At 62.1% G+C, this 23,283-nt stretch overlaps 1 protein-coding gene across 1 annotated transcript in view; it reads right to left on the reverse strand.

The window, feature by feature from the left end:
* The window catches only part of KCNQ2 (potassium voltage-gated channel subfamily Q member 2), a 53,918-nt gene extending 41,248 nt beyond the window's left edge, over positions 1 to 12,670 (reverse strand). The window contains exon 1 of the mRNA XM_040638593.1: positions 12,347 to 12,670. Within this exon, the coding sequence (XP_040494527.1) occupies positions 12,347 to 12,642 (296 nt within the window). The 5' untranslated portion in view covers positions 12,643 to 12,670. The remainder of the gene's footprint in view (positions 1 to 12,346) is intronic.
* Positions 12,671 to 23,283: the final 10,613 nt, after the last annotated feature.

The following is a 23,283-nucleotide window of genomic DNA, read 5'->3' on the forward strand; positions in this document are numbered from 1 at the left end:
GAGCAGCTCTACCCGCCCCGGAGTCCGGGAGCCCCCTCCCTTAGCGGCAAGGCTCCGCCGAGCCTGCTCTCTGCAGGGCCTTCTCACGCCCTCTGGCCTGGGACCCGTCCAGGCTGCAGGGAAAAGGAGGCATCCCAGGTGGCAGGACGGGGTGGTTCTCCCGCAGCCGCAGCCGGAGAACGCTTATCACAGTGAATTCCAAGCAGTGGTTGCCAAGGAGACAAGGATCTCAAGCAGCCAGTGCCCAGCCCCAGATTCCAGGGGCCAGGATGGGAGGCACGAGGTAGGGGGTGGTGAGAAGGACCTCAGCTCGTGCTCACCTGAACAGTGAGGAAATGGGCCACCTGGAGAGGGAGCACCGCCCGGGAAAACCCCCTCGTCTGACGCGGACCCAGCCTGGGTGCCAGCACCGCCCAGGGCCCACAGCGAACGGACTGTGTTCACCCAGCAGCAGGAGAGACCTCAGTCAGACGTCAGAAGGGACCTGAGCCGCAGCCTGAGCTCGGAGCAGAGAGGCCGGGCAGGGGCCTGAGTGCGGGGATTCTGATGTATGGGTTGCCGCACAGGGCAGGGCCCAGAGCAGACAGGAGCTGACGGGAGGGATGAGGGACGGAGGGCGGTGGAGACGCCCAAGTCAGCGGGACGAGCCCCCCACGGCAGTCAGCCTGCAGCCACGCCTGCCGGTCATGGGGAGCACACGTGTGTGTACGTGTGTGTTCTGCCTGCCCCTGCCCTCGAGAGAGGGGGCAGCCCCACCCCCAGGGAGACACCCCTCTGCTTCCGTCTCCCCCTCCCACTCCCTCACCCCATCTGACAGCACGGAATATTTACTTTCTGGGAAAATAGGACAGAGCCTCTGCCACCTCGTTCCTGGGGTCAACAGGGAAGGTCCGCAGCAGAGGCAGGACAAAGCCCCTGCAGCCAGGCCACACCCTGGATGCCTTCGCTGCCCCCAAAGACTAGTGCAGGAGACGGCCGGGGCTATTAATCTCATTCCCATATGTCATGAAATAAACATTTAACAGTGAATGTGGCAGCGATGCGACAAGGTCATCAGCACGCCACTGCCCCCCCCACCCTGACCGGCTGCTCTCTGGAAGGAGGGGAAGGGTCTCTGACACCAAGCCCCCCCCCCCCAGGTTAGCATTCACAGCGAGGCTACTATGCGCCAGGCCCATGACAACTAAGGGCAGAACACGCTCTCACCCATTTTACAGGTGGGAGAGTGGAGGCTCTGGAGCAGCCGCCATGGCCACTCAACACAGTAAGCCTGTGCCTCCCTGGGGCTGGGTGGCCCCGAAGCCCAGCGGGGCCCAGGACGAGCGAGCATCAGCCAGCGTGAGGCCACAGCAGGCCCTCCAGTCCAGACTCGCTGCCGGGCCCCCGGGAGCCTCCTGCCCGCCTCGTCCATTAGGACCTGGAATCTAATTTCGTCCCTAATAAACTGTTCTGCCTCCCAGACCCACTGCCACTTCCCATCTCCAGGAGTGACGGAGAGCCCAGACTGCTGACGGCCGCTCCAGGGGCAAACCACACGTGAAGAATCACCGTGAGATCGCGCCAGGGTTGGAGGGAGGAGGAGGCCACACTCCCGAGACCCCTCGCCTGCACCGAAGGCTCCCCCGTGGGTGTCGCCTCCCCCCAGAGTCCCCCCAGGCCAGCCCGGCTCCCACCTGAGCCTGCTAATCCAAGGATGGAAGCTTCTCAGGAGCCCTCCCCCCACCGCCCGAGCAGAAAGCCGCAGGGAGGTGACGGGCGAACCCTTGGGACTGTGCATTGCATACAGCAAGTGCTCAATACATGTCCCGTGCCTGACAAGCCACAACCCAGAAAGCCCCAGAAGGTCCAACCGCTGGCTCGGCACTTGAGGCCCCGGGAACAGCCTTGGCCTGCCTGGACTCCACCCCCACCCCGCTCCAGCCCCTCCCACAACTGCCCCCCAGTGCCACACCACAGCCGGGCTTTTCTCACTAATGCCCCTTCCTCTCCTAACACCCAGGGCAGAAAGGCGCTCTCAGGGGACCCCTTGATGCCCCCCAACAGGCCAGTGGCCCCAGGATGGTCGGTGTCCCTCCAAGGCCTTGGCCATGGGCTCTCTCAGGACAGGGAGCCATGCAGGTCAGGAGTCCTGCATCTCTCCCTAGCCATTCACCCATCAGAAGGCCCAAGTTCACAAGGACCCCCAACCCCCACCACTGAGACCATAGGAAGCGCACTTCACTCCCCTCCTGTCTATTTCTCAGCCTCCCCAGGCCAGCTTCCTGGCCCCAGGGCCTTTGCACACGTTGCTCTCACTGTCTGAGGCTCTTTTCTGCTTGCACATCCATCACAGGGCAGCCCCCTCCTTGTCCCGCGGTTTCTGACAGGCTGCCCAGCCCTACTCTGCTGCAACCCTCCAAGCAGGGGTCCAGTCAGCTCCTCCCCTGCTCTGCTCAGTTGGCCCCTGACTACACAGCCAGAACCCCCACACAGGGGTGGGGCAGGCACCCTGACACACGACGGCCAAGACAGCCTTCCTGAGGTTGGATCGGCTGGAGAGCGGCCCCCTGCCCCACTCAGACAAGGCTCAACGGTGCATACCACCCTGTCTCCAAACGCCGCAGGAAAGGACAGGAGCAAGGGGTCAAGAAGGGGCCCGTGGACAGGAGGCCCGTGTCCTGGAGGGACCCAGGGGGCTTCCAAAGGCAGAGCATGGGGATCCTGAGACCAGGAGGGGCCTGGCCACACGTGAACCCACAACGGGGCTGATGCGGCGCGTGAAACACAAGGCCATGCCCCTCAGGGAACGGCAGAGGACTGGGGAAGGACAATCCGTCGGCACAATCCCAGGGAAGCCCAGAGCAGGAGCAGGGTGAGGAGGGCTCCCCTGAGGCTGATGGGACAGCCAGGCCTGCTGCCCCCCTTGTCAGCCTCCCCCAGACTCTTCCTGAAGACCCTCCAACTGGCTTCCAGGCTGGCCCGCCCCCAGGCTCCCAGGGCCCATCGCTCTGGCATATGGTCTCCTAAAAACATCCTAGTGAGTGTTTCTTGGACCCCACTCACACGCCTCCAGCGACAGAGGGCTCACCCACAGGCAGGACCCCTTTTTAACACGCCCCCTCCTGGGCCAGTCCTGGTCCCCCTCCACTGAATGGCCACCAGGCATGTGCTTGGGGTCCATTCTCCAGGCCAGAGCCCACAGCCACGGTCTCCTCCCAAGCTACAAGCCACAAGGGCGCAAGGGGAGGGGAGTCAGGCACAGGACCGTCGTCACACCCCCCCCAGGGAGCTCTTCTCAGAGACAAAGCCCAACACCCGCCAAACAGGGGCATCCAGTCCATGGGGAAATTCCACGATACGTCGTTAACATGGAAAAGGACGACCGGAGTCTGCATCCCATCTAGTTTAAAAAACGCCTAGATGGGCACAGATGCTTGAAAATAAATCAGGGAGACAAAGGTTCTTCCTGTGTTTGTAAGCATCTTCCCAACATCCTACAATGGGTGCGTATAATTTCTGTCCTCGGAGGAGATAACGCACCGTACCACGTGCTGCTTTCTGATGCCTCTGGCGCCCCTCACTCAGGTCGGGCAGCGCTGTCTGGGCTCAGACGGGGCTGCCACGGTGAAGGGCCTGGTTTCAGGCCACACCACGTTAATTCAGCTTTCAGCTCAGTACACACGCACGTCAGCCAGGACCCTCTTGGATATACCGGCAAGACTGCTAACCGGGAGGAAAGAACCCTGGGGGCACCAGCAGCTAAATCTGGAGATGGAAGCCAGTGCTGACCACCCGGCCCCTTCCCCAGGCCAGCGGGCTCTGTGGGCCTCGGCTGCTGCGCTGAGGAGCCAGGCCCGCGGGCTCGCGTTCAGAACCATGGCCAGCACCCTCTCCCACCTCACCCGCCGGGGCCTCCCAGCCCCACCTGGGATCTAAGCTCCAAAACGCTCCCACTTCCCTGCTCTGCCCTTCTGCACGTGCAAAGCAGCTGGGGCGGGCCCTGCCCTCCTGCGGGAGGCTCGCTGAGCCTCTGTCTGTGTGGGTGAACACACTTCTCAACTCCCATGGACCCAGCCAGGCCTGCAGCCCCGAGACGGCTCCTCCCACTTCCACACCTGCTTCTGCTGCACCAGCTTCTTTCTGTGCTTCCCGAAGCTTCTCACCACCTCCCCCCAGGCCTGGGGTCCCAGGAGAAACTGGCCTTCTCCTCCTATGAACCCTTCAAATATTTTTTCCAAGGCTGAATGGAAAAGCAAGCTCAGGGCTTCTAAGCTCTTGAGTTCCATGGAGGGAAAAAGCAAACCAGACGAGACCTAGGGGAGGGAGCGGTCTGGGAGGGGGATGGCCGCACACTGCATGCTGCCAGAAGCAATCTAGGACGCTCTGCGGCCAGGTTCACTGCGAGCTGCCAACCTGCTGCCATCACAGATGATTGAGGGATATCCGGGGACGCTGCTCCCCAGGACTCCCATTAGGACTTTCTGTACAGTTACAAAATTATTCCAAGTAATCCGAAAGAATTAGAAACCTAATTTTATTCCAGCCGGGTAATGGGTAGAGCCTAATGACACTGAGCTCTGGAGCACGTCCTGCAGACAAAGGTCAGGCTCTGGGCTGGCCTGGAACACACTGTGCCCGTCCCCCCAACAGGAGCAGCCTCGGCCCCACGCCTCATGGCTTCTGCGCGGAGCTGCCAGAAAAGGCAAGGCCTGTCCTCCCCAGTGTCTCCTCCCCTCAGCCAACTCCAGATGCTAAGCAGTGGGGCCAAGGTTGTGGCAGCTGGGGGCTGGGGAGGAGCCAGACCCCAACATGGGCAGGTCACCCCCCCAAGAGCAGGAGTCCTCTGCAGGAGGAGCCACAGGCCCCATAGCCCAGCACCTGCTAGGTCTGAATCCTGAATGCCCCTCTTGTCATCAAGTGGCCTTGGGTCCATGACCGCTCCCCTGTGGCCCTGACCTCAGCATCTGGGGGCTGACTGACAGCAGGGCTGTGAGGCCCCTGAGAACAATCCTGTCCCCATCCCTGCTCATCGTCTGAGACTCAAGGAAGGGCTAGAAGACCCCCTTGCCGAGACCTGACCTCCCCCATGACCGAGCCCCGCACTCACCAGGGCCCAGAAGGAAGGAGGAAATATTAGCTTCAACTCCACATGGGGACCTGCGTCCCTGCCACCTTCCCTCCCTCCACCAGGAAAGGGTGAGGCTGGGTACACAGCAGGGCTGCCAAGTGGCTCCTTAATCAGCACTCAGCCCTGCAGACGGTGCCTGTCGGTGACCATGCCGGGCCTCCATCCCCACAATGAGCCCCCAGCCTCGTCCCCATGGGATCCCAACAAGAACCCATCCTGGCATACTCAGCCAGACTCCTGCAGAGAAAGCCATGCAAACATACTTAGAGCAAAGCATTTTAGAAGCACCTTGTTCTTCTGGAAACGTTGACCTTCCAGGGTTCCCTGGGAGGCCTGGGATCTGGCAGAGCCTTCAGGATGCAGGTCCCAGCTCAGCCAGAGTGCTCCCAACCCAGGGGCACTGCCAGCCCAGGCTCTTCACCCCTGCCCTTCTGGATGAATTTAAAGCACGATCTAGACCAGCTTCAAACAACAGAAACTCGAGCCCCCCCCCCTCCCCAACTCCAGACAGTCCACTGCTGAGCAATCCCTGCACCACCTCCCCCTCTGACTCTGGTCGTGACTTTTTTTTTTTTAAGTAGGCTTCACACCCAGCATGGAGCCCAACGTGCGGCTTGAACTCACTACTGAATTCAGGACCCGAGCTGAGACCAAGAGCCAGACATGGACCAACTGAGCCCCCCAGGCTTTTAAAGTTCATGGAAGGAAGAGACGGGCTTTAGGGAAAGCCATGTCTGCCACTGACCGTCTCCGACGCGCAACCGTCCGCAGGAACTAATCAAGCACAGCAGACTCATTTCGGGGTTCGCGGCGGTACCACCAGCAGCCGGGGAAGCGCGCTGAGGACGGGTCAGTGAGAGGCATCAGCCCTGCCGAGTGTGGAGGCCCAGGGGCAAGGCACAACACGGAGTCATTCCAGAACCACGGCTTTCTTCAAAACCCTCCCCACAGCATGGAAGACGCTGCTCTCTGGGGACAGCCTCAGCTCTGCACAACCCTCCTCTTCCCACCGCATATTCAACTAAGCTGCTCTGGCTTTGCTGGGCGGGGTGACAGGTGCCACACAGCCACCACAGGAAGACACGCTTCCTCCTCCCGCGGTGGCCGGTGCATCGCCACGAACGAGGCGCCGTGGTAAGAGGCGGCTGGAGCTATCAGCATATCGCGGCTGGAAAACACAGCTGAGCTCCAGCCTTGCAGGAGAAAGCAGCCGTCACCGTGAGGACAGTGCAGCCGAGGCGTGCTCAGCCTCGAGGCCTGCGTGGACTGAGGTCACCACATGACCTAGCCGAGGACAGCGGGGGCTGGTCGGGACGCCCAGGCAGAGGCCAGCGGTCCTCGGGGACCCCATGGTACAACCTGCCCGCAATGCTGCTTTTCAAGCCAAAATCGCTCCAGCCTCCGCGTCTGGAGGCTCAGGATGCTGGGAACGTGTGCCATTCAGCCGCGAAGAGGAAGACGTGCCCCGACACCCGGGCAGCTGCAGAGCAAGCAAACTCCTCCAGGAGTGTGGCCAGTCCGCCGGGACGAACGCACAAGCAAGGGTCTGAAGCGTCCGGTGGGGCCTCACATCTAAATGTGCGGCTTCATCACCAGCAGCCACAAGCCTCTCGGTCCAGGCTCAGCCACTGGCCGAGGGACTGCGGGCTTGCCGCGGCTGGGCTGAGGGCGGGCGGCCGAGGGAGCTGCCCGGACAGGCGCCTGCTGTCCAGTCTCCATGCCGGACAAGCCTTTTCCTTCTGCTAAAACCACAGCCACAGAGACCTAAGAACAACGGCCGCGAGCTTGGCGGGCGTCGCACACGCCAAGGATCCGGTCGATGACTCGCAAAAGTAAACACAGAATCATTAGCCCACGTTATGGACAAGGAAACCTGGGGCCTGGGGGCGTCCGTGGAGGCAGGAGCCCAGCCAGGCTGGCCCAGGGCTGGGGGTCCCCACCACTCACAATCCTTCAGCCGAACACGCCCTCTGAAGCCTCTCCACCGGATAACGTCACGCCACGAATAGTGAGCCACTTGAATGACACGCTAACCAGCAGTGGAAATTGAGACAGCGCGGCCTCCGTGGGGGTAACGGGGCGATGTCTGTTCCCGGCAGTGTCCGCCCCGGAACGACTCTGCACCCGTACCCGAGAACAGTGAACAGGAGGCAGTGCGGGGTGTCCCCATGGGCCTCCAATAACCAGAAGTCAGGCACCGACGTCCCCCATAAGCTTCGCCTCCCGAGGGCAGCAGCCTCCCGCCCAGGGCCCACCACTATCCTCAGCCTTTGAACGGGACAGGGCCTGAACCCCAGGCCTGGCCCCTGGCCTCACCCGCCCTGTCCAACCTCCCGTGGACACTCAGAGGCCACAGAACACACACAGCGTGGCCCCCCGTCCTGTACAGGGGTTCCATCCTCTGAGGGGCCTGCCCTCCCCAAGCCCAAGACCCTGCTGGTGGCGTCCTCCACGAACCCCAAGGAGCTCAGTCCTCTGGACCCTATTCCTTCCACAGGACAGTGAGAGCGCCCACTCCTCGCGGCTAGCCTTGTGGCTCTCCCAAGCAGAGGCCAGGACATCTGCTGAGTGACGGCCACGCAGAGGCACGGGGCCTGCATCCTGCACGGGCGGGAGCGCAGAGATTAGCCGAGGCCCGTGGGTTAGCATATTAACCGAGACGAGCCGAGAAGCACCCCAGCCACGTCTGACTCGGCCCGTGCCTCCCAGAGGCGATCTGCTTCTTCGAAGACATGCTGGGGGTTAAGTCTTGTCAGAACCGGAGCTGGGCCTCCCACCACAGGGTGGGCATCTGGGGTCCGAGGGTGCCCGACACACAGCAGTGCCCACATGGCCAGCCAACTCCTTCCGAGTCTTTGGAGTTGGGATATTTGACTTGTACAGACGTCTGACAAAACCGAGATTCTTTCTGCTCTGACCTCTGAAGCCGTCAAGCACTGAGCTTCCTACTGACCCTGTCGCCCTGCGGACATGGGAGCCTGTGGGGAATCCACAACCTAACAGTGGACACAGGGACACAGGGCTTAGCCTGGACTGTGTTATCACGGTCTGATCTCGCTTTAAACTATGTGGTGAGGCTGGGAAATCCTGCAAGGAGGCCTGAGGTCTCCAGACCAGTGAGGACGGTCTGGTCAGCCCCGGTTCCCCTGGAAACCACAACTCTCCTGGTGTTCCCACCTTTGAGGAAATTTCCATAAGATTCTCCAGCTCTCGGGGGACACTCCCTCCCCAAGGACAGAGAGAGGTCTGCGACTTGAAAGCAGTTGAGAACACAGCCACGCAGGCTCCAGCCTCCTTCCGGAAACACAACGCTCCGTCAGCAGAGGAGGGACCCCAGCCACCTCCCCGGGCCGCGCTCAACCCTCAGATGCGGTCAGACCAAGGAACGGTCAGGGCCAAGGCTGAGGGCAGAGGCCCCCGCCCCCCGTCACCCCGGGCAGCCCACCGGCAGCAAACAAGCAAGAGGGGACAGCAGGTGGCCTGTGCAGGGTTAGCCAAGGCCGCGCAGGGGACCGCAGCAGGCCCTGAGGCCCTGGACCCCGGCCTGCTGGAGATCACACCAGGCCCAGCAGCTCCCAGCCCTGACCCCAAAGCAGGTGCGGTCTGAGGACAGAGGGCTTGGCTACCCGGCCCAAGAGAGAACAGCGTACAGAAAGTGAGCCGCGTGTTGGGCCGGCCTCCGCGGCTCGGTCCAGGGCGTTTGCCTGTTCTACGCATGACAACTCGAAGTGGCTTTCGGATGTGCGTAAGTCAGGCAATCCGCACCCAAAACGCTCGTCTCCAGTGAGGAGACCCCTCTCAGCCTGAGTGAGACAACTCTGCAGCTCGTTCAACCTTGCCTGGCCTCAGTTTCCCCACCAGTGCAAACAGGCCTCTCTGAGGCTCCCGGACATACAGCTGAGACCGGCACACAGCAGCCACAGAGAATCCACACGGAGAGGTTCCCCCTCAAAGGAGTAACTGCCCGGCTCCCCCAAGCCTGGGGGTCGCACCCGAGCCAGGCTCCCAGAGGACCCCCCCGTGGACTTGCCCGGAGCAGGCCCGCAAGCCCCACCAGCCCGGACCACATCCCTGACAGGGCGCTCTAGAAACTCAGGTCCCCTCTGAGAAACTGCTGAAAACTCCAGACTTACACCCAGAAAATCCTCTTACAGAGACGCCCCCGCTCTCAGGGCGCACAGACCCTTCAGCCCTGAGACTCTGTCCTGAGGTGTGAGGAACAGGCAGTGGGGAGGAGGGTCTGCAGGGCTGCTCGAGCTGAGTCGGACCCTTCCCCACCCCACACCGCCCAGGGCTGACGACGTGTGTGGGAGTCCTCCCGACCGGGCCCCGGCGACCGCCCCTGCATCCACGTGCAGCCTGGGCTGCCCGCCCAAATCGGGCTGAACCGTCACACGGGGCAGGGTCTGCCCACCCACGCAGAGGAAGGGACCCCCCAGGGGTCTCAGAGCTGGGAGGGGGGGGTCCAAGCTGTTTCTGCCCAGGCAGGCCCACACCTCGGCGGGCGTGGGATCCGTCCTGACTCAGGGAAGGCTCCTCTCCCCAGAAGCTCACACCAGGAAGGAGCGACGCGGCTCCACTCCCACAGGCAGTTTCTCGGAAAAAGCCCCTTCCACAGGGGGTCGACGGGGAACCACAGGGCAACCACCTCCCTCCCCGCCTGATAGCCACCGCCCCCCAGAACCCACTGGGGCACCCAGAGTGGCTGGCACACCTCCATCTTCCAGAAGCCAGGCTTTGGTGGCAAAAGCAGCAGAACAGTGGCCTAAGAGGGCTCATTGCTGCCCCAGCCCTGAGGACCCCCTTCCAGCCAGGGCAGATGGAGGAAGCCGGGCCTCTGCCCTCCACAGGCTTGCTCAGGCCCAGCTCAGCGCCAGGAAGGGAAGAGGGCCTTGAACTTTGTTTAATTAATGAATTCAGAAAACCTGATGACGTACACGGGCCAGGCCAGTCCACGCTGGGCAAGGGGGTCACCACACCCCCAGGCAGGAGACCAGCAGCAGGGCAGTGAAGGCGTCCTGGTTTGGGGTGGGCCTGGGTCCCAGGCATGGGCTGGGCATAGGGACAGTGGAGAATTTCATGCCTGGGGACCTGGGGGATGGGTGACGAGCAACAACGGCTGGAGACGTGTCACCGTTCGCTGAGAGTCCAGTGGGCCCGCCCTGGGACAGCGGCTACCCCATTGGGCCATCGCCACAATGCCTGGGGGCAAGGAGCTGCGGTGCCCGCTCTCCTGAGTGAAGACTGGGGCCTGCGGGTTCTGCGACTAGACTTCACTGCCTAACCCAACAGCTGCCACAACACCTGCTCCCCTCCTGCCTCCCCCACTCCCCAGAAAAGTCCCCCTGCCAGTGAGCCAAAGGGAGCTCAAGCAGCCCGTGCCCTCAGCGGGGAAGCTGGGAAGGGGCTGAGCAGGCAGGAGGGCCCACACACGCTACAGGCCTGCTTGTCCTGGCTCAGGCGGACGGACACACACGCACGCACGGCAGCAGCAACCCGCCCCAGCCTTCCCTTCCATGCTGCGTCCCTTTCTGGGTGCTGCAGCTCTGAGGAGGCAGGAGGCACAGAGGGGCTGGCCACTTCAGGCCCGGGCAGGGAGAAGCCACTCGGGGCTGGAGATGGGGCCATGCAGAGGGGACCCCTAGGATGTCCTGCCGGCCAGGGATGTGTGGGGCCAAAGCACAGCAAACCCTCCAGTAGCCAAACCACAGGCCAGAGAGGGGCACCTGGCTGTGGGGCTGTGGGGTGGGCTCTGACCACATGCCGGAGGTCGGAGTGGGACCTCCCAGAAGGCAAGGAGGGAGGTGGTGACAGGAGGGCCATTGATGAGGAGACACAGGGCTCTTCCAAGGATGAACAGCTCACCTGAGCATCCCTACATGGGAAGAGTGCGAGTCGCCGCACCAGGGCCGGGGTGGGGAGTGGGGGGACGCTCACGGTGCCAGGGAAGACCCTGCCTCCCATGGTGGCTCAGCAATGGGGCAGGGGACAGTGCCCCAGGCACCTGCCAGGGCTGTGGTCTCCCCCCAGGACACCCTCCCCTCTAGCAGCCGGGCTTTTCCCCCATGGGGTCTTCTCCCCCATCCCACGGAGGGTCTGTCCAGAGCACACACTCACAGGTCCATGGGCACACACCCCTCTCATCCCAGGGGGGCACACGGTTGGAGATGGTTTCCCAGAATCCGTTCCCACTCCCATCCCAAAATGCCTTTTTCATTCAAAATGGCCGAGTCCCGGCCCCAGTCTAGCTGGGATGGGAGGGAGAGTGCCTGCCCGCTCAGAGACCGCACGCCAACGGCACAGGCCACACGCGCAGCAACTCCTGCCGGAACACGGCACACATGAACATTCATGTGCACACAGTGCCGGCCTGAGGCCACGGCAACTGCCCCGGGAGCCAGCAGGTCCCTGCACAGGGCCAGGGCTGGCGGGCTCAGGACAGCAGCACCCCTCCTCCTGGGCGTCCACCCACCAAGGAGGGGATCCAGAGCCCAGAATGTGCGCGGCGCTGGCTCCTCCAGCTCGCAGCAGCACAGAGGGGTCAGGGCTGTGCTGGGTGGAGGGGAGAGTGGGGGATGCAGGCTGGGCCAAGGATGACAGCAGGCACCAAGGGGCAAGACGGTCAACAACCCCGAGCCCAGGGCTGGGGGAGGGAAGTAATATTAGGACACCCCCCACCCCCATTCCAGCAAACCAGAAGAAGCTCACCCTAGGTGGAGAGTGAACGGCTTGGGGGTCGAGCCCAAGTAAGCCAGCCCCTGCCCCCACCCCTTGCCCCCTCCCTCGGGGGAGCCCAGCCCAGAGGGGGGCCTCCAGGAGTCCAGATGCCGTGGCAGGACTGACAGCGCCACCCTCCCTCCCGGCTGGCCCTTTGTTCGGCGCAGCGGCCGTGGGGAGGGGCCTCGGGCCGAGGAGGGGAGGCTGGGGCGCCGCACATCCCCCCATCCTGCGGGGGAGGGGCTGATGCAACCCAGCCAGGCCGCTGTTGGTTGGGGGATGGCGCCCCCACCCTGGCCTGGACGCCCGGACGCCAGAACTCCTTCCAACCTCGCAAGCATCTCCGCCCTTGGCTTTAGCCAGGGAACGCCGTCCCCCGGGCTCAGACCCGGGCGCCGGCGTGACCGACGCGGGCGCTCGGACGCACAGGGGGCCCCCAGCCGCCCGCAGCCGCGTGCCGGGTGTAGCCAGCGCGACCGCCCCGGCCGTGCCCCGCGCCCCCCGCCGGCGGTGGGCACTCACACGTAGGCGTGGTAGATGAACGCCCAGCCGCGCGGCCGCTCCAGCACGTTGTACAGGAAATTCTGCAGCTTGCGGTAGAAGGCGTTGCGCTTGGGGGGCTTCCCGGCGCCCGCGCCTCCCGCGCGCGGCTTGCTCAGGATGCTGCCGCGCTTGGGGGCCTCGGAGCCGGCGATGAGCAGCGCGCCGTCCCGGGTGGAGTCGGGTGCGCCGGGGTCCAACCCCACGAAGCCCACCTTGAGCTTCTTCTCCCCGCTCGGGCCGGGGTACACGCCGCCGTTGCGCGACTTCTGCACCATGGTGCCGGGCGGCGCCCCGGCGGGCGCAGGCTCAGCGGGGGAGGCGCGCAGGGGGCGGCGCGGGCCTGAGCCCAGGCCCCCGGCCCGGGAGCCGCATGGCCGAGGCGGCAGCGGCGGCGGCTCCGCGCTCCTGCCGGCCCGGGCCGCGCGCGGGGACGCTGCGGCCACCTGGCTCCGCCCGCCGCCTCGCCCCGCCCCCGTTAACCCCTGCGACGCCGCGCGGGCCGCGGGAGGGGAGGGGACGGGACGGGACGCGGGAGACAGCAGAGGAGGACGGGGCTGCTCCCGGCGTCTCGCTCCCCGCGGCGCCATGTGCCCTGACCAGGGAATCGGGGCCCCTGGTCATCCCCTGGTCATCCCCTGGTCAGACAAGCGCACCGCCTGAGCGGCCCCCAGCTCTCCCTTGGGTCCCAAAGCCCTGCCGGCGCCTGGCCCTAGTTGGATTCCTACCAGCTGGACCCCTGGACTGGACTCCTAGGAGCAGAAGGGAGGGATGTACACGGCCCTACACCCTCCGACAAGGCTCGGCCCACCAGGACCTTATGCACTTGGCCTCTAAGTGGGCCAGGCTTGAGGACCCCCTGGACCCAGGTCCCCTGAGTGTAGAGGGAGGCATCTGGGGAGACTTCCTAAGAGGTGGTCTGAGCTGGACCTTGGAGGAGTCCTGGAAGGGAGGCAGCAGGGGAAAGGGAGGGTTTGCAGAGGCCCCTGAAGCAAGGAGAGGGGCAGAGGTAGTCAGAGAGGTGAGACCTGAGAGACTCACCCCAAAAGGCCTGGACTTTCTTCTGCAGACCCCAGAAAGGACCTGGGAGGGTGGGCCCCAGGGCAAGACAGAGGCCTGAGGCCAGGAGGGACACTGGTGCCCTAGTCCAGGACAGAGGACGGCAGGTTCTGGACACAGATGGCAGGGTGTGCTCTTGAGGGGGAGTAAGCACAGGTTGCTCCCCAGACCAGGGAGCCATGGCTGGGCAAGGGGGTGTCCTTCCAGAACTTTCTTCTGGGAAGCCAAAGGACTCATTTCTCAACCACTGAGAGGCCCCTGTGCACTCCACGCTGACACTCTGCACCATGCCTCCACTCGCTAAGCCTCCCTCTGCACACCTTGGATGGTGGGGGCTGCAGGGGCCTCTCCTGACCACATCCAGCCTCTTCCCGCATTTGCCCAGGACTGTGGGGTCCACTAAGGTAGGCCCTTTTAGTAGCTGGCACTGTCCTCACTAGTAACTTGGCTCAGAAAACAGGATCAGCTGTGTTGTTCGCCCTTTCAGTTCCAAAGCTAGAGGCCATGTGGCCTTTTCTTCCATATTCAGCAGGAAACAGAATGGTCGAGGCAGGCACAGAGCTAATTTGTAAATCATCTACAATGTTGGGGATGGAGTGCCACCTATGTCCCACATACACCTGTGCACACAGGTACGGCCCAGGGGCCACACTCATGACTCCCCCCGCCCTGCCTCTGTGCCTGGTCATTAGCTGCAGTTTTCTTGAGTGTGTGCACACCCGCTGAGCCCAGGCTGAGGAAGGGGGAGCCCGTCTGGTCAGTTCAAAGGGAAGGGCATGACCACCTATATCACAAAAAGAGAGAGGCTGCCCATGCTGGCTGTCTCCACTCATCGGCCTCTGAGCAGCCCTCGTGCTCCCTCATCCTGTTAAGAGGGGGTCCCAGACTATGGGGTGTCACCTAAGCTGGGCATGGCCCCTCCTGGGGCCCCCCTTCTTGGCGCTCGATGGGAGAGTGAACTGGACCTGTGGGTAGGGCTGGTTCACCGAGGAAGGAGGAGCAATTCCCAGGTGTCATTTTTGCAAACATATGAGCACTGAGGTAGAAGCAACGTCCGCTCTCTCATTCCAGGACATTAAGGAGATACCGGTTGCCTTCACTGTCTCCTGGGGGAGGCCCCTCCAGCGGGAGCACCGCCAGCCAGGCTGGAGGGGAGCTCTCTGGGATGCAGGCACACCTTTGCATCCCCGAGCCCTCTGTTCTCTCTCTTTTTTTTAAGATTTTATTTATTTATTTGACAGAGAGAGACAGCGAGAGAGGGAACACAAACAAGGGGAGTGTAAGAGGGAGAAGCAGGCTTCCTGCCGAGGAGAGAGCCTGATGCAGGGCTCGACCCTGGGATCATGACCTGAGCCGAAGGCAGACGCTTAACGACTGAGCCACCCAGGCGCCCCGAGCACTCTGTTCTTTTGCCTCAGACAGCAGACCCCAGAAAGGTCTGACACATTTCCCAGAGGTTCTGGCAGATGAATCCCATATCAAAGTTTGAAAATCTTGGTTTCCTGTGTTTAGGACGTGCTTTCAATGAGTTGGCTCACCGAACATGTATGTTTTCAATTTTGTGCCGTGCACACCATTGTCCAGTTGTCAGTAACCTGGTCAACAGTGCCCTCCATCCCTGCAACCCAGGGAAGCAGTTCATCGAAAATGCTCAGTTGGGGTGAATTCCATGCAAGAGACAGGAATTTCATTTATTTAAAAATAGATGGGAAAGCTTTCAGGCTCAAGCCATCTTTGCCAAGACTGTACTGTTGGGATCCAGAAAAGAGGAGTGGAAAAATCCAGATGCACACAGCACCCAGCTCCAGTCCAGGGAGAACTTTCACCTGGACATGGGGTTGGCCAGCCAGGCTGGGCGCTGTCCTTTCAGCACCTCCAGCACTGGTCACTCTCCCCAGAGCCCTCAGGCCCAGCACGCTGCTCCTGGCTCTCCTGGTTCCTACTCCCACCCCCACAGCAGAGAAACTAGTGTGGCCGCTGTTGCTGTCTCACGCAAGGCCAGCTCAGAGCTCTCACAGATCCCCACCTGCCCCAACGTGCTCCTGCATGTTCCCTTCCGATCAGGGAACTCATCACACAGGGCTAGGACCCCTCTCCTGTCCTGGCTCCCCTGCCCTTGCGTGTGTCCTGCCCACTGTCGTGTCCCCCAGAGCCTGGCACATGACCCACAATGTGTGGTCAGAAGATATCACGGCTGCCAGCAGTGGAGGCCAAATTGCAGCACGTCTGGATTATTCCCTCTTACTGCAGAGGTACAGGACCGAGAGTGGGCTGGGCATTTCCTGCGATGCAGCCCTGGGGGGTCGTGACTCTAGTCTCACAAACACAGGACGGTGGGTCCCGCAGTGTAGGGGAAGTGAGTCCAGAAGAAACAGGCTTCCGCTGGCTGCTCGTGCTGGCCGCGGGACTCCAGCAGTGACGCTGCACTGGCCATTCCGGGGTAGGGGTGGGGGCCGCTCTGACGCCTGCTTGCGGAGCCCGTCTCCTGCAGCCCCAGCCGGATGCTGTGTGGAACATCTCTCGGTCGCATAGAAGATACTTATACCCAGGTGTTCACCCACTCTCGAGTTCCCTGGGCCAGTGACCACAGGGACACTGGGGGCGGATACTGAAAAGCAAACCTTCCTGTTTCACTACCACCCACCTCCTCCCAGCAGAAAAAGAGCAGGGTCCTTCCCCAGTCATGTTGGCCTCAAGAAAACAGATGACCCTGGCAGAGGCCAGAGGGGACACTCTGCCAGCCCGAGAAACAAGACTTCATTTGGGCAAATGAGAAAAGACAGGCTCTCAATCCCCTAACCTGGGTCAGGACTGTTGTCTTAATTTTGTAATTTGGACAACAGGAAGTGCCTACCCAGACAGAAAGTCCCTGCCCTCCCTCCAGGGAATTTTCCGTTATTAGGAGGAGGAAGGGCTGAATTTATCCAGTTCATGGGGGAACAGGGCAGTAAGGAAAAGATTTAATATGAAAGCATTGATTTTTTTAACATCTTATACTAAAGTCAATAAAAATTTAATTTATAGTTTTTTTTCAAGGATCAGAGCTCTCAACAAGCTTCCCCAGCCCCTGGCAAACCAACTAATCATATAAGGGAGCGGATTGGTATTTATCAGCCACAGATAATACCTTGGCACTAGGAGTCCGTGGTTGCCCATGTTGGGGGAGATGGGCTGGGGAGTGATGGCGGTCCTGGCTGCATCCAGAAGGGCAGGAACCAACATGTAGATTCTGGGCCTTCAAGGGAACCCCCTGCTCGGCCTCTGCCACCGGGCCCCACGTCCCCTGCGTTCACGGCGAGCCTCCGGGAACGCGCAAGCATGGTATGTGGGAGGTTGTGCATTTTGTCGTTTCTGGTCCACGGAGAAGGCACCCCCACTCCCCATCCCACACCTTCGGGCAAATGAAAAACCTATGACAACCGTCCCTCTTCTGCGGCAGATAAAATGTGAGGGACAGACAGGCCCAGTGATGCCAGGTGTGACCCAGGCCCTTCTGGGGGTCTGTACCCTCGACGCTCCTGTGGCACTGTGACAATATCCCGATGCTTTCTTCACCTCTGTAATCCAGCCCTGCAGCTCTCAGACCACCCCAGCTGCGCACCTGCTACACAAGAGCCTCAGCGCCCCTCAGGCCAGCGAAGGGGCTTGTTTCCTGTGTGTGTGTCCTGTTTCCTGTGCCGGGAGTTCTGTCCCTCCACCAGCACACAGAGGTCTGTGCATCTTCTCAGGGAGGCCCTGCTTATGCGTCTTCCCTGAAGTGGACGATGCCCTCTTCTCAGCCCTGGTTCTTCATCAAGATCTGAAAGTATTGCTTATGTGCTTGCCTCCTGTTCATACCCTCCACCAGACAGGGGGTGCACACTCACAACCCCCTGCACACACCCTCAGCCCCCTGCACACACTCACAGCCCCCTGCACACACCCTCAGCCCCGTGCACACACCTTCAGCCCCTTGCACACACCTTCAGCCCCTGCATACACCCTCAGCCCCCTGCGCACATCTTCAGCCCCTGCACACACTCACAGCCCCCTGCACACACCTTCAGCCCCTTGCACACACCCTCAGCCCCTGCACACACCTTCAGCCCCTTGCACACACCTTAGCCCCTTGCACACACCTTCAGCCCCTTGCACACACCCTCAGCCCCTGCACACACCTTCAGCCCCTTGCACACACCCTCAGCCCCTGCACACACCTTCAGCCCCTTGCACACACCTTCAGCCCCTGCACACACCTTCAGCCCCTTGCACACACCCTCAGCCCCTGCACACCCCTTCAGCCCCTGCACACACCCTCAGCCCCTGCACACACCCTCAGCCCCATGCACACAGCCTCAGCCCCTGCACACACCCTCAGTCCCTGCACACACCCTCAGCCCCATGCACACAGCCTCAGCCCCCTGCACACAGCTTCAGCCCCTGCACACACCCTCAGCCCCCTGCACACACCCTCAGCCCCTGCACACACCTTCAGCCCCTTGCACACACCCTCAGCCCCGTGCACACACCTTCAGCCCCTTGCACACACCCCCAGCCCCTGCACACACCCTCAGCCCCTGCACACACCCTCAGCCCCATGCACACACCCTCAGCCCCTTGCACACACCCTCAGCCCCGTGCACACACCTTCAGCCCCTTGCACACACCCTCAGCCCCTTGCACACACCCTCAGCCCCATGCACACACCCTCAGTCCCTGCACACACCTTCAGCCCCTTGCACACACCCTCAGCCCCTTGCACACAGCCTCAGCCCCCTGGCACACCTTCAGCCCCTGCACACACTCACAGCCCCAACCCAGCCCACAGAGCTGCTCTTCAACATTCCTTGAATGACAGTCACTTTGTTCTAGGGCTAGACATCTCTTGGACCCTCCAGCCAGGATGTGCCCTTGATGAGCAGCCTGGGGGTTATGTGGCTCAGGGGTTACAGAGGTAGTCCATGGGAGGACATGGGCAGCCGGAGATCAGTGCCATGGAGACCGGCTCCCTGCCAGCAGAGCGGTCAGCTGCCTGCCCACACACAGGCTGTCAGCATCTGGGTCCTGGCTGCCCGCGCACTGGTGCCCCAGCCTCATTTGAGTCCCTTGCTTGCTTGGCCAGATGTCCAGTAGGCTTTGGACAGAGCTGTCCAACCTGGGGCAGGGCCCATGGGCTGTCAGAGTCCCCCACCCACCCCCTCATCCAGGACAAGGTCACTGCATGCTAAGCTAAGGGGATGCGACAACAAGGCGGACACTCTCGCCAGCAGACCAGGGGCGCATCAGCCCAGACAGAGCTGGAGTCCTCGGCCAGGAGCTCTGCCTGGACGGCCCCGATGAACCATCCTGCCAGCAAACACCAGGCTCCATCCCACAGCATCACTGCAGAGCTAGCCCTCAGATGACCTGCGAGCTCATCTGAGTTCTGAGACCGTGAGCAGAGCCCTGGATTCCTCACTGGTCAAGTGGAGAGGAAAGGCTCCCACCTTGTGGGGCTGCCGGGCCACTGAGCGGAGTAGAGCCACACAACGTCCCGAGCAGAGTCCAGCTCGGAGCAGTGTCCAGGGGAGGTCAGGAAGGTGCCCCAGCAATCCCAGCTGGCTGCGTAGAAGCGCCCTCTTCCTGGGGCTCCTGGGTGGCACAGCGGTTAAGCGTCTGCCTTCGGCTTAGGGCGTGATCCCGGCGTTGTGGGATCGAGCCCCACATCAGGCTCCTCCGCTATGAGTCTGCTTCTTCCTCTCCCACTCCCCCTGCTTGTGTTCCCTCTCTCGCTGGCTGTCTCTATCTCTGTCAAATAAATAAATAAAATCTTTAAAAAAAAAAAAAGCGCCCTCTTCCTTCACGTCCTACCCCCACACAAGGGTTGCAGTTGAAGAGAAGAATGTGTCCATCCGCCCAGCTCGGACATGCTGACCCCATCCCTTCCCGGCGTCCCACCCACAGAAAGGGGATCCCTGTGGGCCAGGCGCTCTCCCCGGGGGGCGGCCCTGTTCCCCGGGCATCGTTACGTGATGTCTGGGGCTATCTTCGTTATCATGAGTGGAGCAGGCGTTAGGGGTATGCAGTGGGGGAAGCCTGCTGTGTCCCGCTCCCACGGCAGAGAATTATCTATCCCCACGTGTCCATGGTGCTGAGGTTAGGACACCATGATTTAGGTGGACAAGGTCTTCTCTTAAAATGCAAATATTTCTGGGATATTGGGAAGGAGGGCGACCTGACCCCGCCCCCCGCCCCGAAGGGCTCTGGGCAGGCAAGGGTCTGTGTGAAGGTCCATGATCACCAAGGGGCAGCAGGTCGGGCTCGTCGGTGGCTCATCGTCAGAGTTCCACACCGTAGCCCAGGGCCTTCCGCGTTGTCGGGTCGCTGACAAAACGCTACTCTACCCCGTCACACACCAATGGAGTCTTCGCTCTGTTTCACGGTTTACAGGCTTAATTCGCACGCGTGGCTTTGGGCAGGTTGCTGAACCCCTCTGTACCACGGTTTCTTCGCCTGTAAATGGGGGATAATAACAGTACCTACATCACAGGGCTGTTACGACAGTGCAGGGAGCGAAGGTGTGTACAGCAGTGAGACAATGCCTGGCACGAATAAGCATTATATAAGCATTAAAGTAAAAATGAATGAATCCGTTCCAGGGCTGGCTCTGAGCGCATTGCACTTCCAACATGCACTGCCATCCTCAACGGAGATGAAGAGCCTGGGCGTTGGGAGACGCGCACAGTAAAGACAAAGAGGAGAGAGAGCGCCAAAGGCAGCCGACACCCCAGCAGCACCCCTCTGAGAGAGCCCTTTAACCAGACCTCAGCCCTGAAGGGGCGCAGAGCGGACCTCCGGGCCCCGCCCACTCTGGGGGGCACCAGGTTTGCTCACAGACCAGATGAAAGGGGAAATTTTACCAGTCCCCACCATGGGATTCAGGGGCATGGCCCCTCCTCTCCACCTCTTCCCTCATTCTGTGTGTCCTCTGGCTCCCCATTTGGCTCAGCGTTGGCCCCCACTTTTCAGGCCACTGAGCCCTGGAACCCAGGGACCCCAGCCTGCTTGACTGGTTAGCTTCAAATGGCGGCTGGCAGTCACCAGACCCCAGGGCGGGCTCTCTGGGCCAGACATCCCACAAGGCCCATCAGGCACGCAGGGCCGACACAAGCCCGGCCCACAGCCCCCATGCCCCTTCCACGGAGCCTACAGGTGCAAAGCTCCCTTCCTACCCAGAGCTGCCAGCATCTACTTCACCAAGTATCTTCAAGGACACAGCCCAGAGAGTGATTTGGCCCTTGCCCCACTGACCTGTCCAGGTCCACCCAGTCTGCCCAAGGAGGACACAGGATAAGCAGAACCTACATGCTCTCTCACCTGCCCCACCCCTGCCTTGGACCCCCAGTCAGCCCACAGTCCAGGCCCAGACCCTGGCGTGATGAGGCGGACTGGGCCTCCATGCTGGCAGCCACAGCAGCCAGACCCCCGGCCGTAGCCCATGTCTGAGCTGTTCTTGACTCAAGGCCGTCCCCGGTCCTCTTCCACCTCTTCCCCAGATGACCCCCACAGTGAGATACTGGGAGCAACCTAGAGATCATACCCTTGACAGTCCAGCTGCCCCAGCTAGCTTCCGCCTGCGGGGCCACAGGACAGAGAAAGTGCCCAGGGCAGCCTGGATCCAGCCTCTCACAGGTGCCTCTCGGGGGCTCAGCTCTGGCGCTAGACAGACAGCCAGCAGGGCAGGTGGGGCTGAGACACGTGGTCGGGCACGCACACACACTCACGCACGTATATGCATGTGCACGTGCTCTCTCGAGCACGCACAAACACACATCCAAATGGACATGCACGCACACGCCTACAGCCACCATATACCCGTGCACACATGCACGCACACGCCTACAGCCACCGTATACCCGTGCACACATGCACGCACACGCCTACAGCCACCGTATACCCGTGCACACATGCACGCACACGCCTACAGCCACCGTATACCCGTGCACACATGCACGCATTCGCTGCACCAGCTCCCAAGAGCTCCTGGACGCCCCACCGAGTCCTCCCCACACCCCAGGAGCCACGCACGACGCGCAGAGTTCCGCACCCAGATCACGCTCACGCAGGCGCACAGAGCCTGCACTGGGTACACGCCAGAGAGGCACAGAGTTGACCTGGCGCACCCAAGGTCCCGCTCGGAGACGGTCGCTCCGCTGTGAGAAACCCCAGAACCCCATTGCTGGGGTCTGTTCAGACACAGAACTCTCCCTGCCGGGGCCACCCTGGACCCTGGGGGAGGGGGAGGTGATGTCCGCTTGAGGGGAGGGCGCCGGGAGCCCTGGGCAGACAAGGGCAGGAGACAGATCGGATTTGGCCAGCGCAGCAGGACGCCGCGGGCCCGAGGACTCATGAATTTTTCAGAGGTACCCAAAGTGAAGAGTGAAGCTGCCAGTTGGGTTCTGTGGCTCCTGCTTTAAATTATTCACAGCCCAGGGGCGCCTGGGGGGCTCGGTCAGTGATGGGTGAAGCGTCTGCCTTCAGCTCAGGTCATGATCTCAGGGTCCTGGGATCGAGTTCTGCGTCAGGCTCCGTGCTCAGCGGGGAGCCTGCTGCTCCCCCTGCCGCTCCCCCTGCTTGTGTTCACGCTCTCTCTCTGATGAATAAAACCTTTAAAAAACTTATTCGTAGCCCAGCAGAGAGTGCCAGCACCTGGCCCCCCGGCCCTGGCTTTGGGAGGCACCTCACTGAGCCTGGGCCCGAGCCAGCCCTGTGGCTGGCAGGCAGGGCACCTCTCTGGGCCTCCACATCCTCCTCCAAACCCCGGCACACGAAGTGTGTGCAGATCTGTGTCCCCAGCTTGGACCCCCAGCCCTGAGGTTGTCGAGCACCATCAGGCTGCGGTCCCTCCCCCCTCACCCACCCACAGCCCCGTCCAGCTGCCCACGGGGCTCCCCGAGCTGACTTACTGCCCCCAAGCCCAGTGGACCCTGCTCCCTACCCAGCTCGGCAGCCCCCCTGCAGTGGGAAAGGGCCCACCCACCACAGGACCAAAGGAGGACAGCCAGCTCCCTCCGCGCCCCAAGCTTGCACCGCCGTCTCTCCTCTGCAGGCCATGACCCCAGCTCCAGTGCGCACACACAGCCACAGAGGTGGGGGGGGGGCAGCGGGCTGCACCTGTGAGTGCGTATTTGCTGCGGCTCAAGGAGCCGCCTGCTCCGTCCTCGCTGCGTCCTCGCTGCTCTGCCACCGGCACTGCTGCCGAGATCAGCAGCTCTCAAAGCTCAGTCCAGGCATCTCAGGTCCTAAGAACCTTCTAGAAGGCCCTGAAGTCAAAACTGTTTGCACAGTAATACCAAGGCCTTGTCTTTGTCACGACTGCTCTCTATTGTATGTGGGGTTTTCCAGAGGCCCTGAGACGTGTGATGACGCTGTGTGCATCTGACACTGTGTGACGGTGTGAGAACCGACAGCCGGGAGTGTCACACGAGAGGCTGAGCCGGCCCCACCCCCGCCCCCCGCCACCGGCCCTCCCCTTGTGAGAGGCAGCACCCCCCCCAACCCGGTCCCCAAGCTCCAGGTGTGGTCAGGGCCCACTGGCCCCCAGAAGCCCCGCCCTCTGAGTGTGGGCAGCTCCAGGAACAGCCCTGGCCTACTCGCCCCCAGCTGGAGAGTGCTGGATGCAGGGGAGCCTTCCGCCACTGGACAGCAGGGGGGAACGCCTGGGGAGGTGTGCCACCCCCATGGGTGCCCAGAGCTGCTGCACCCCCACCAGGCTGAGGCCCTAGGTCCCGTGGCCCCCACTCTGAGCCTGGCATGGGGGGTGCAGTGAGGCCCAGAACCCTGCCAGGCTTCAGATCTGGGTGCTTGGAACTTCCTGGGCCTGCCTTCATCATCTCGCCCCA

This window comes from Ursus maritimus, unplaced genomic scaffold, assembly GCF_017311325.1.
Source record: "Ursus maritimus isolate PB19 unplaced genomic scaffold, ASM1731132v1 scaffold_22, whole genome shotgun sequence".
NCBI classification, from domain to species: domain Eukaryota; kingdom Metazoa; phylum Chordata; class Mammalia; order Carnivora; family Ursidae; genus Ursus; species Ursus maritimus.